This window comes from Physella acuta, unplaced genomic scaffold (genome assembly GCF_028476545.2).
Source record: "Physella acuta isolate Inbredline_101_S28 unplaced genomic scaffold, ASM2847654v3 ptg001322l, whole genome shotgun sequence".
NCBI lineage: Eukaryota > Metazoa > Mollusca > Gastropoda > Physidae > Physella > Physella acuta.
Window position 1 is genome coordinate 284226 of NW_026732837.1, and position 12968 is coordinate 297193.

General features: G+C 38.0%; 1 protein-coding gene across 2 annotated transcripts in view; it reads left to right on the top strand.

Annotated features, from left to right (window-relative positions):
* The window catches only part of LOC131958362 (zwei Ig domain protein zig-8-like), a 131758-nt gene extending 119562 nt beyond the window's left edge, over positions 1–12196 (top strand). For both annotated transcript variants that reach the window (XM_059323354.1, XM_059323355.1), the window contains exons 4-9: positions 5450–5669; positions 6613–6633; positions 7050–7156; positions 9621–9804; positions 10761–10784; positions 11313–12196. In XM_059323354.1, the coding sequence (XP_059179337.1) occupies positions 5450–5669; positions 6613–6633; positions 7050–7156; positions 9621–9804; positions 10761–10784; positions 11313–11413 (657 nt within the window). In that variant the 3' untranslated portion in view covers positions 11414–12196. The remainder of the gene's footprint in view (positions 1–5449; positions 5670–6612; positions 6634–7049; positions 7157–9620; positions 9805–10760; positions 10785–11312) is intronic.
* The last annotated feature ends 772 nt before the right edge of the window (positions 12197–12968 follow it).

Below are 12968 nucleotides of genomic sequence, written 5' to 3' on the forward strand. Positions count from 1 at the left end.
TTCTCAAACCACGACCAAAATAGAAACATCAAGACGACATTTTTTAACCTAACAAAAAGTCTAAACTTTTCGACATCCTAGCAGGGGAGGTAATGAAAGTAGCACGCCAGGGAGGGGAGAGAAGTCTAACACTTCAACTCATAAGAAATGGGAGACGACTCGAATACTTTGATTGATAAGCTAATCTAGGCCCGGACAGGGCGTGCAATGTTGAACATGGTAGTGCAAAGTCTGCAATCAAATTGGTGAAAGTTTGAGATTTATGCTTGGGTGGTGGGGGTGGGGGGGGGGGGGGGGCGGCGCGTGAGGTTGTATTATGCAAGGGGAGGGGATGTCTATGATAAAGTAACGGCATGATGAGGTAGAATGCTGTGGTATAATGTTCTGGGGTATGGTGTAGGTTGATGTTGTGGCGGGGTGGTTTGTATGTAAGGATGGTGAAGATGTGAAGATGGTTAGTATGTGACGTATATAAATAAATCAAAAGACTTGCCATGCATATAATAAAGTCTCTTGGGATTTAATCATGCTATTCTTATGCGTGATAAAGGCAGTTTTATAATGTAGGGGGAAGGAAAGAACTTGGGTCAATTTTTTGTTAAAAATACACCAAAAAAAATTAAAATTTTAAAGAAGTTTTTAAACTCGATTTTTCAGCTTTTTTGTTGTGATAGTGTTGTTTATATTAGAGATGGTGGTGTTGTGGGTTCATGGGATGGCGGTATGGTGTTAGACAGTAGAATATATATATATATATATATATATATATATATATATATATATATATATATATATGTCAAACTTACTCTTCATTCACTTTCTAGTTCCAAATTTCTCTAACAAAACAAAATATGTCTAATCAAATATCAATTTCAATCATTTTAAATCCTGGATTATTATTCATGTATCATTGGATTATCCTCAATTCAAATCGTAAATCGGATTAACCGGATTGGATTCAATAAACTCATTTGTTGAACATGGGATTAGTGTTTGATTCCATCAGCTTTTGGCAAGCAGACGATATTGTGACAGCTGCAGTAGGCGGCTTTGTTAGTCACGTGATGGCTAGGTCAAGATAAGTTAGACTTTGATATGACCAGACACAATATTTCTCTGATGGCTAGGTCAAGATAAGTTAGACTTTGATATGACCAGACACAATATTTCTCTGATAGCCCAGTCAAGATAAGTTGGACTTTGATATGACCAGACACAACATTTCTCTGATGGTGGGTCAAGATAAGTTAGACTTTGATATGACCAGACACAATATTTCTCTGATGGCAAGGTCAAGATAAGTTAGACTTTGATATGACCAGACACAATATTTCTTTGCTGATTGTCAAGATAAGTTAGACTTTGATATGACCAGACACAATATTTCTCTGCTGATTGTCAAGATAAGTTAGACTTTGATATGACCAGACACAATATTTCTCTGATGACTGGGTAAAGATAAGTTAGACTTTGATATGACCAGACACAATATTTCTCTGATAGCTAGGTTAAGATAAGTTAGACTTTGATATGACCAGACACAATATTTCTCTGATGGCTAGGTTAAGATAAGTTAGACTTTGATATGACCAGACACAATATTTCTCTGATGGCTAGGTTAAGATAAGTTAGACTTTGATATGACCAGACACAATATTTCTCTGATGGCTAGGTCAAGATAAGTTAGACTTTGATATGACCAGACACAATATTTCTCTGATGGCTATGTCAAGATAAGTTAGACTTTGATATGACCAGACACAATATTTCTCTGATGGCTAGTTCAAGATAAGTTACACTTTGATATGACCAGACACAATATTTCTCTGATAGCTAGGTCAAGATAAGTTAGAATTTGATATGACTAGACACAATATTTCTCTGATGGCAAGGTCAAGATAAGTTAGACTTTGATATGACCAGACACAATATTTCTCTGATAGCTAGGTCAAGATAAGTTAGACTTTGATATGACCAGACACAATATTTCTCTGATGGCAAGGTCAAGATAAGTTAGACTTTGATATGACCAGACACAATATTTCTCTGATAGCTAGGTCAAGATAAGTTAGACTTTGATATGACCAGACACAATATTTCTCTGATAGCTAGGTCAAGATAAGTAAGACTTTGATATGACCAGACACAATATTTCTCTAATGAAGTCTAATGACTAGGTCAAGATAAGTTAGAATTTGATATGACCAGACACAATATTTCTCTGATGGCCGAGTCAAGATAAGTTAGACTTTGATATGACCAGACACAATATTTCTCTGATAGCTAGGTCAAGATAAGTTAGACTTTGATATGACCAGACACAATATTTCTCTGATAGCTAGGTCAAGATAAGTTAGACTTTGATATGACCAGACACAATATTTCTCTGATGGCAAGGTCAAGATAAGTTAGACTTTGATATGACCAGACACAATATTTCTCTGATGGTGGGTCAAGATAAGTTAGACTTTGATATGACCAGACACAATATTTCTCTGATGGCAAGGTCAAGATAAGTTAGACTTTGATATGACCAGACACAATATTTCTCTGATAGCCCAGTCAAGATAAGTTAGACTTTGATATGACCAGACACAATATTTCTCTGCTGATTGTCAAGATAAGTTAGACTTTGATATGACCAGACACAATATTTCTCGGATGGTGGGTCAAGATAGTTAGACTTTGATATGACCAGACACAATATTTCTGTGATGGCTAGGTCAAGATAAGTTAGACTTTGATATGACCAGACACAATATTTCTCTGATGGCAAGGTCAAGATAAGTTAGACTTTGATATGACCAGACACAATATTTCTCTGATAGCCCAGTCAAGATAAGTTAGACTTTGATATGACCAGACACAATATTTCTCTGATGATTGTCAAGATAAGTTGGACTTTGATATGACCAGACACAATATTTCTCTGATGGTGGGTCAAGATAAGTTAGACTTTGATATGACCAGACACAATATTTCTCTGATAGCTAGGTCAAGATAAGTTAGACTTTGATATGACCAGACACAATATTTCTCTGCTGATTGTCAAGATAAGTTAGACTTTGATATGACCAGACACAATATTTCTCTGCTGATTGTCAAGATAAGTTAGACTTTGATATGACCAGACACAATATTTCTCTGATGACTGGGTAAAGATAAGTTAGACTTTGATATGACCAGACACAATATTTCTCTGATAGCTAGGTTAAGATAAGTTAGACTTTGATATGACCAGACACAATATTTCTCTGATGGCTAGGTTAAGATAAGTTAGACTTTGATATGACCAGACACAATATTTCTCTGATAGCTAGGTCAAGATAAGTTAGAATTTGATATGACCAGACACAATATTTCTCTGATGGTGGGTCAAGATAAGTTAGACTTTGATATGACCAGACACAATATTTCTCTGATGTCTAGGTCAAGATAAGTTAGACTTTGATATGACCAAACATTACGCTTCTCTTATGATCCTATAAAGAAAAGTTAGAATTTGACTCGACCAGATGACACAAGATATTCTAACAGAGACCGTGAAGGCATATGCTTAACACTTATGTGGTAGTGGTAAAAATGTGATGTTACAGCAGATGACGTAGAGTTCACCAGCCTCTGTGCCCTCTGCATATACTGAAGTATTGTGATCAGTTCTATCCCTGGTGTATTTTATTCCACCAATCTTAGTGAGGTACCTACCGAGCCCACCAATCTGAGAGAGGTAGGCCTACCTACCAAACTCGATACTTCCTGAATAGCAGTCGTGCGCTTTACTGTCCACACTTTGGGAAGAATTCATTAAAGTGTTATGCTATGACTTGGGGAATAATGGTCAAACCGTTGAAACAGTTTGAATGATGCAAACCTTAAACCAATATTTTATTCTATTGTTTTCTTGTTGAAACTTAGTAAAAAGATCAGATGACCGCCATTGTATTGCTCAGATATTGCTGTTCGTATAACTGACGTATATAATGTGTAGACAAACACACTGTTCTTTATATAACACTTTATTTTACGATGGATAGTCCGATGAGAGGGGAGAAGAAATGATTTGTTGATAACTTGGTATTCCATAAAACCAATATGGTAATTGCTCCGTTAATGATTGGCAGTAATTGCTATATTAGGTAGACAACGCCTTTAACAAAGTTGAAAGGTCGGCAGTCTTAGCTGTGTATCAATAAAATCAATACATCAATTGAATAGAACTTTAAAAATCTTGGCTAGACCATAAGAACGACTGCATCATATGACCCAGCAGATGGACTAAATCCCCACACGGTAGCAGAACAATTGAAATTGTTCATCACTTGCTTGTGCGTGGACGCCTGTGACTCACTGATAATTTTCCGAGAATGGAATTAATGGAATGGAATTAATTCAAAGAGAAGGAGACGGTAGAGGTTCACTCAGTCAACAATATGACCCTCCCCCCCCCCCCCCACCCAAACCCCCCCCCCACCCCCCCCCCCCCTCCGTCCCCACTTGATTGATGTGGTCTTGGAACCACCCGACAAAGATCAATCATAAAATTGTGTCAATATTTGTCGCGTCGTGGCTGGAGTTCGCCGTCAAGTATCAGGAAAGGCTAAAGGTGGTTATTTTAGGAGGCCACGATTGGTGGGTTTTTTAAACCACTAATGGGAACATATGGATTTTTTTTTAGTTGTTTGGTGCAGATAGTTATGTCAATACATGAGATATGAAACAAAGGTTAATTGGTTTTTATGTGGTTTATTTGTAGAAGTGTTAAAAAATCTTAAGAAAATAAAATATTAGGAGGAGATGGGCAGAGGCGTAGCGAGGAGGGGGCGGACCGCACCGGGTGACACCATTTAGGGGGGTGACACCAAGGCAAAAAAATAGCAAAATATATAGAGGGGGGTGCAAATCGAAAATTTGAAAGTTTGTAAGTTTGTCCCCGGGAAGGGTTGCTACGCCTCTGGGGGGTGACACCATTAAGTGCCGCGCCGGGTGACAACCGACCTCGCGACGCCACTGGAGAGGGGTGACACAGCACCAAGTGACACCCGACCTAGTGACGCCATTACAGGTACAGACTGACCAGCTGGCTAAAACATGGACAGGTAGACAGGTACATGGAGAGAAACACAGGTTATTGGACAGGTAGGAACATTGAAAGGTACATGGACATACACATGCACATGGGAATATACAGGTACATTGACAGCTACATTGACAAATATATTGACATATACATAGACATGTATATGGACCGCTACATGTGTAATCACATGGACAGGTACATAAACAAGTAGACATGCATTGACACATAAACAAGTTCATGGACCACATTGTACAGCAAGATCTACTGTAGGCTACCCTTATGCACCACTACCACCACCACCACCTTATTTATGCCGTTCTTGTACCCCCACCTATTGTGATCTAACCCCCCCCCCCTTTTTTCACCCACCAGGTGGCGTGGCGCTCTGTCGACCTGGAAAAGTTCATGACCGTCGGCACGATGTCTTGGTTGCCAGATGACAAGGTCGAGGTCATGCACGTGCCACACCCTGACGAGGTGGAGGAATGGTCACTGCTGTTCCACAGCGTCAGGAAATCAGACGCCGGACTCTACGAGTGCCAGTTGGCCTCGGTGGCCGGGTACGCCAAACATGTCAAGCTAACCGTCGTGGGTAAGCTCAGGGAGTTTATGTTGTTATAATGTTGTAGGTCTATATAGGGATGGGGGTAAGCTCAGGGAGTTTATGTTGTTATATTGTGATGTTGTAGGTCTATATTGGGATGGGGTAAGCTCAAGGAGTTTATGTTGTTACACTGTTATAGGTCTATATAGGGATGGGGGTAAGCTCAGGGAGTTTATGTTGTTATACTGTTGTAGGTCTATATAGGGATGGGGGTAAGCTCAGGGAGTTTATGTTGTTATACTGTTGTAGGTCTATATAGGGATGGGGGTAAGCTCAGGGAGTTTATGTTGTTATACTGTTGTAGGTCTATATAGGGATGGGGGTAAGCTCAGGGAGTTTATGTTGTTATACTGTTGTAGGTCTATATAGGGATGGGGGTAAGCTCAGGGAGTTTATGTTGTTATACTGTTGTAGGTCTATATAGGGATGGGGGTAAGCTCAGGGAGTTTATGTTGTTATATTGTGATGTTGTAGGTCTATATTGGGATGGGGGTAAGCTCAGGGAGTTTATGTAACACTGTAATGATGTAGGTCTATATAGGGATGGGGGTAAGCTCAAGGTGTTAATGTTACAATGTAATGAAATTGGTCTACAAAGGATCTGGGTAAGCTCGGTGTTACACTGTTATGATGTAAGTCTATATTAGGATGGCGGTAAGCTCAGTGAGGTTTTTTTGTTATACCTTATATACCAGACCTACTACAACATACCATACTTGTAACATATAGCATTACTCCATTGTATTTAAATTTACTATTGTATTTAAGCTTTTCAATTTTGTAAGAATAAAAATATAGGGAAAAATCATTCAAATAAAGTAAGCGCATTCGTATCATACTGATGGCTTATGTATTATTTGTCCATTTTAGCTTCTTGTGTATGTTTTTCCTCACTATAATTACAAAATTAATATATTTGTTTTTAAAACAGGTCCACCTATAACAGATCCAGGTGAGATACTTTGTTTACTTTTATGAACTTCTATGAACATTATAGCAACCACAAAAATCTATTAAATTTATAGTATCATCGTGTATGTCGTCAATGGATGGGGGTTTCCATATGAGTCCATTAACACACCCCACTCCCTCCTCAACCCCATTTTAAAGTAATAAGTATGATAATCTTAGAGGCTGGGTAAAACGTAAAACACCATCTCAATGCATGCCAGCTCACGAAAATATTAGTTGTTAAGTGGCCTTTTTACTAAAAAAGCAACTTATGTAAAATGGTATTTTATTTTGCATAAGTCACTTAAATCGTAAAAGAAACGTAAGTTTAAAAAAAATACTTACGGAAGATTTTAAAATATGCTTTTCTATGCTAGACACTTAAACTTGACACACTTGAAAAAAATATTTTTTTAGATGTCACCCTGACCGGTACCCAGTTTGTTGAACGTGGGGGTCAGATCCTGCTGCAGTGTAACGCTACAGGAGGGGTCCAGATAGCCGAGCAGATAGACTGGTTTAAGGTAAGATTTCAGAGGGGTCATCTGTCTGAATTAGGGGTCAAAATATATCAACTTATAGAATGGATTAAGGTAAGATTTCATGGGGGTCATCTCTTTGAATTAGGGGTCAAAAGACATTAACTTATAGAATGGATTAAGGTAAGATTTCAGGGGGGGGGGGTTATCTGTCTGAATTAGGGGTCAAAATGCATCAACTTATAGACTGGGTTAAGGTAAGATTTCATAGGGGTCAGTCTAAAATAGGGGTCAAAATATATCAACAGATCTACTGGTTTAAGGTAAGATTTCATAGGGGTCATCTGTGTGAATTAGGGGTCAAAATATATCAACATATGAACTGGGTTTAGATTTCAGAGGGGTCATTTTTTACCTGGAGCCAAGGTAGGCTCCCGGTCAAAAACCCCCTGGACATAAACCCCCTGGATATAAACCCCCCGACATAAACCCCCTGGACATAAACTCCCCGCGACATAAACACCCTGGATAATAAACACCCAACCGAGGTTTATATAAGGAAATAATAACTCACGTGCAGAAGACCATATGCTAAAAACAAACAACTCAGATGAAGACTGGCACGGAAGTTTCCAGTCGAATATGGGATGTTGCCACCCAAATATTTGGAAATTCAATGACTTTATTAAAAGGAGCAATAGCTCCAAGAGGTTTATTGTACACAGATAAATTCAGGACACTGTTTACCAAATCAGAAAAGAAAATATATTGATAGCAGCGATCGAATTTTAACTGTTGTTTAAAGTTTTAATGAGCCTACCATTTAAAATTACAATAAAACACTTTTTTTCCTAATGTTTGTTTTGTTTTAGTTATTAATTTTAGTTCTCATCATCGTTGGTTTTTCTTTATATAAACCTCAATTGGTTTTTTTTGTCCAGGGGGTTTATATCGCGGGGGGGGGGGGGGGGTATTTGTCCAGGGGGTTTATGTCGCGGGGGTTTATTTCCAGGGGGTTTATGTCGGGGGGTTTTGTCCAGGGGGTTTTAGACCAGACACCTTTAAGGAAAGATTACAGAGTAGTCTTTCGTCCGAAAGTGCTGTAGTAGAGAGTGAGTAGTAAAGTATAATTAAATATTAAAAGTATGAAGTGTGTTTGAATATGCTTTTTTTTAAACGAATAGTTACTAATAAAATATTATTTAGTATAGTCCTTGTAAAATATAGCGTTAATTGCTTCTTGTTTTATTTTTTAACATGGGATACCTTAACAAACTGAAACCGTGCTCTGTACCGAGTTGCCCCTTCCTTACCCTCCCCCTAAATGTGTAACTCGCCCCTTTTATCACACTATTCTGTCTCACGTCCGGTTATCTCCCCTTCCCCATTTCTCCATTCAGATGTAGATTTCCTCCACCTCCCAAACCCCAGCCCGTATCAAATGTTATCCCCTTCTCTACCCCCCCCCCCCCCCCTCACCCCATCGTCACTGTCCAGTCCCTGACCATTATTCGGACCGCGATGACCATCAAGAAGATTAGGGTCACCACTTCATCATTGAAGAGAAAATGGTGAAAGTGGGGATCTTTTTCCTTAAGCAGCTGACCGATGCTAATAAGCTAAGCATTGCCAAATAGGTGTCCCTTTCACGGTATAACAGCTAATTAAGCCGGTACTATAATTACAGCTAACTAAGGTTTTGTCCATGTGACCATAATAAATAAAACTGATTTTTTTCCTTTGATCTTAATACAGCTAATTAAGGCGGTACTATAATTACAGCTGATTAAGGTTTTGTCCCTCAATTAATTAGATATATTTATACCCTAACATATGCCCTGCTTATAATATATGTTTAAGCTCAACATCTCATATCAGCCTTAAGTTGTTTTTCATTTAGCTCCCAAACAGACCTCAGAAAATCAAATTTCCCATCAGTTTATAGAGGATATTACTGACCGCCTAGTATTCTAAGCCCAGAAGACAGTTATTCTGTATTGACATAAGCTCATTGTCCAGAGCAATATGATGTAACTAAGCACTCCCGTCTCGCACTATAACTAACTCCAAATTTATTGTGGTGCTAGAGAGGCTACGACAAATGTATACTGCTGGTGCCTACCTTCATTTCATTGTATGCTTGCACCATCAGTGCGCACTTCTTCATTTAGTCGCACAACATCTGTTCGCACATTTATTTAACTGTGTATACTTACACCATCTGTGCGTAAGTTTATTTAATTGTGCGCGTTCACAATCTGTCCGTAGGTTGATGTATGTGTACGTTCACCATCTATGCGTTAGTTTATTTAATTGTGAGCGTTCACCATCTGTGCGTAGGTTTATGTATGTGTGCGTTCACCATCTGAGCGTAGGTTGATGTATGTGTGCGTTCACCATCTGTGCTTAGGTTTATGTATGTGTTTGCTCACCATCTGAGCGTAGGTTTATGTATGTGTGCGTTCACCATCTGTGCGTAGGTTTATGAATGTGTACGTTCTCTGCACAGGATGGCAACATCATATCGGGCCCCAGGTTCAAAGATTACGTCATATACACCTACCGGTCTTACGAAGACGGGGCGCTGGTGAGTACCCTACAGGTGGACCGAGCAGGGGGTCAGCACGCGGGCACGTACGTGTGCAGGTCATCATACAACAAACTCAAGGACATCGCCGTGCAGGTCTTAGTAGGTGAGTACATATAGCTGCATCACATGTTCGCACAGATGGCAAGTACTGCATCACATACATACACACACACACGACAGGTACTGGATTACACACACACACACACGACAGGTACTGGATTACACACACACACACACAAACACACAAACGGCAGTATCACACACATACAGGGCAGTGATTATAGCACACGCTCGCACACACGACAGGTACTGGATTACACACACACACACACACGATAGATGATGCATCACATACACGCGGCAATTACTGCATCACACACACACACACACGACAGGTACTGGATTACACAAACACACACAAAAACGGCAGTATCACACACATACAGGGCAGTGATTATATCACACGCTCGCACACACGATAGGTACTGCATCACATATACACTGCAATTACTGCATCTCACACACATACACATTCACAGGACTGTGACTGTATCACTGTGACAGCTACTGGATTACACACACACTGCAGTTACCGTATACACAAACCTACAAACGCACATTTACACATACACACACATGTTTACACTTTGTCGCTCAGAGCAAACCAGACATATATTTTATTTTTATTTTATTTTTTTAATAGCGAAAAAGCTTGGTTGTTATTAACCTTGCTACGAATGATAGACATGATGTCAAGTTTTAATTTATGGATGTCTTATGCAGCAATCCTAAAACATCTTTACATGTTTAACCATTTTATAAACAAACGTGAAATAACAGAACAGTTAAATAACATTATAATTGCGTGTCATAACTTTACATTTTTTTATTATTTACATTCGCGCTGTGTGGCCCAAGAACCACTTATCGTATGTTCATCTGCTGTTTTTTTTTTTTTTTTTTTCCTTTTTTTAGCCCAAAAAATAAACTAACAATCACTTATATACATGAAAATTAAAGTCTATACAGTCTAAATTCTTTTTTTTTCTTTTTCTACAGCTGATTCCAGTAATGTAAAGCGAGGTGAGTGGCCTTTAGTCAAATGCAGTGGCGTAGCCATGAATTGGTCATGGGAGGGGTTCAAATATGTTTCCATATGTATAAAATCATATATATATATATATATATATATATATATATATATATATATATATATATATATATATATGTATGTATGTATATATATATATATATATATATATTTATTTATATGTATATATATATATATATATATATATAGGAGTGTGAGTCCATGGGAGGGGTTATAACCCCTCCCCCCTTCCCCCCCCCCTTCCCTCCCCCCCCCCCCCCCCCCCCCCCATTGCCTTCGCCACTGAAATGTTGATAAACTCAGGATTGTTGATATCGTTGTTAAATGGCATTACAAAGACGAGATGGCTGGCTTAATTGTAAAATATTATAGCTGTATAGCTTAATTAAACAAAATACCTGGTTTAATTAAAACAACACCCACAATATGTTAAGGTCAAATACTTGATTAGATATAAAACGAACTCGGTAAATACAGGAATGTTTTTTGTTTTGTTTCAGGTACCGTCTCTTCCAATAATTCATCATCATGTCCACTCAGTCAATCAACGTTGTACCTGTTCATTGGCCTCGTGGTCACTCACTGGACGATCGGGAATTGATGACCACCACGCTACATGTAGAGTTCGTGGTCACACACTGGACGATCGGGAATTGATGACCATAGCACGCTACATGTAGAGTTTATATTTTAGAACAATTTTCGTGAACTCGGTGATTGTGGCAGCGGATGACAAAATGTTCTATTTTAACGGTCTAAGGGAAATAAGTGATGAAATGATTTTCAAATACACGATTACTTCCCTTACATCGTAATGTACTTGGACCGTATACTAGTATGAAGAAAGAATTGGAATCAATTTTTTATTTATTTGAATACAGCAACTGTGACTACAGAATGTGGTTGAGATTTGAACCTTCTACCCGACACGTTGTCACTGTTATAATAGAGTCAATGAACAGCACCATTAGACGTCAGCACTAATTGACTATGTCGTAATGAGCACCAGATGAAATCAACACCTGTATATTACACCTTGAATGAATCAATATTGATAGGTCTGCATGAACCAGTGTTGATCCACCAATATGAATTAGTTTGAATCAGCATTGATATACTTGTATGATTTAGTGTTGATCTACCTATATGAACCAATATTGATAGATCTGTTTGAATCAATGTTGACACACCTTTTTTTTTCAATGCAGTAGAGTCTTAGAAAACAAGGCAAGAAATTAGGATAGTCTTGCTCAACTTGACTTGTAGTAAACATTAGAGTTGGAATCTAATACAGGACTGGAGTTTTTTTGTTGGTCATCGCTGTTTGCTCTGTAATACAGTAAAATGGTCACTATCACTCAGTGTTTCTTTCAGACTTTTTTCTCCTGGGGAGCACTTGATACTTTGGGAGAGGGGGTCGCACCACCCGAAGAGATGCCTGAAAGAAACACTAGTCACTATAAATGGCAACACAAACATAGGGGGGGGGTCTTAAAATTATATACCGAATTTTTCTATATAGCAGGATAAGAAAAGAAATGTAACATATATATTATGTACTTAAAATAAACAATGATGAAAACATGTTTATTTTTAATTTGAATTAATGATATTTTTATAGAGTAAAATTGTGTGATGCGTTTCCTGTTTCTGAGTCTCTGGGTGACCATGAAATAACAAATGTGGAGCTTGCAACATAAACAATCTGAACGCTGAACCTGGATGCTTTACATAGTTCTGAGTGTTAAATATTTTTTTATTACAGGATGTCACCCTTAAATAAATCACCTACCTGCGCATTAGATCACACACCACCAACAAAGTTTAATAATACCTAGCCTCTACCTTATTTTACAATGCACTTACATGTATTATCATGATAAATGTTTTTGAACTCCAACCCTACAGAAAACTACATGCATTACTCTCTGTACTATGTAAAATTAATTTAAAATTTGTTTTTTTTTATTTGGGATCCTTATGAAATGTTGCTTAATGGTTTTTCAAGCAAAAAGTAAAATTGTATGACATCATATGTAGTTATAGATTTTTTTAAGTATAGCAAAAGTTTTTCCATTTTACTTTACTATTAAAATTAAATTGAAATTTTGTTCATATATTCTAAGATGTTAATATTTGTATTCATTGTTTGTTTG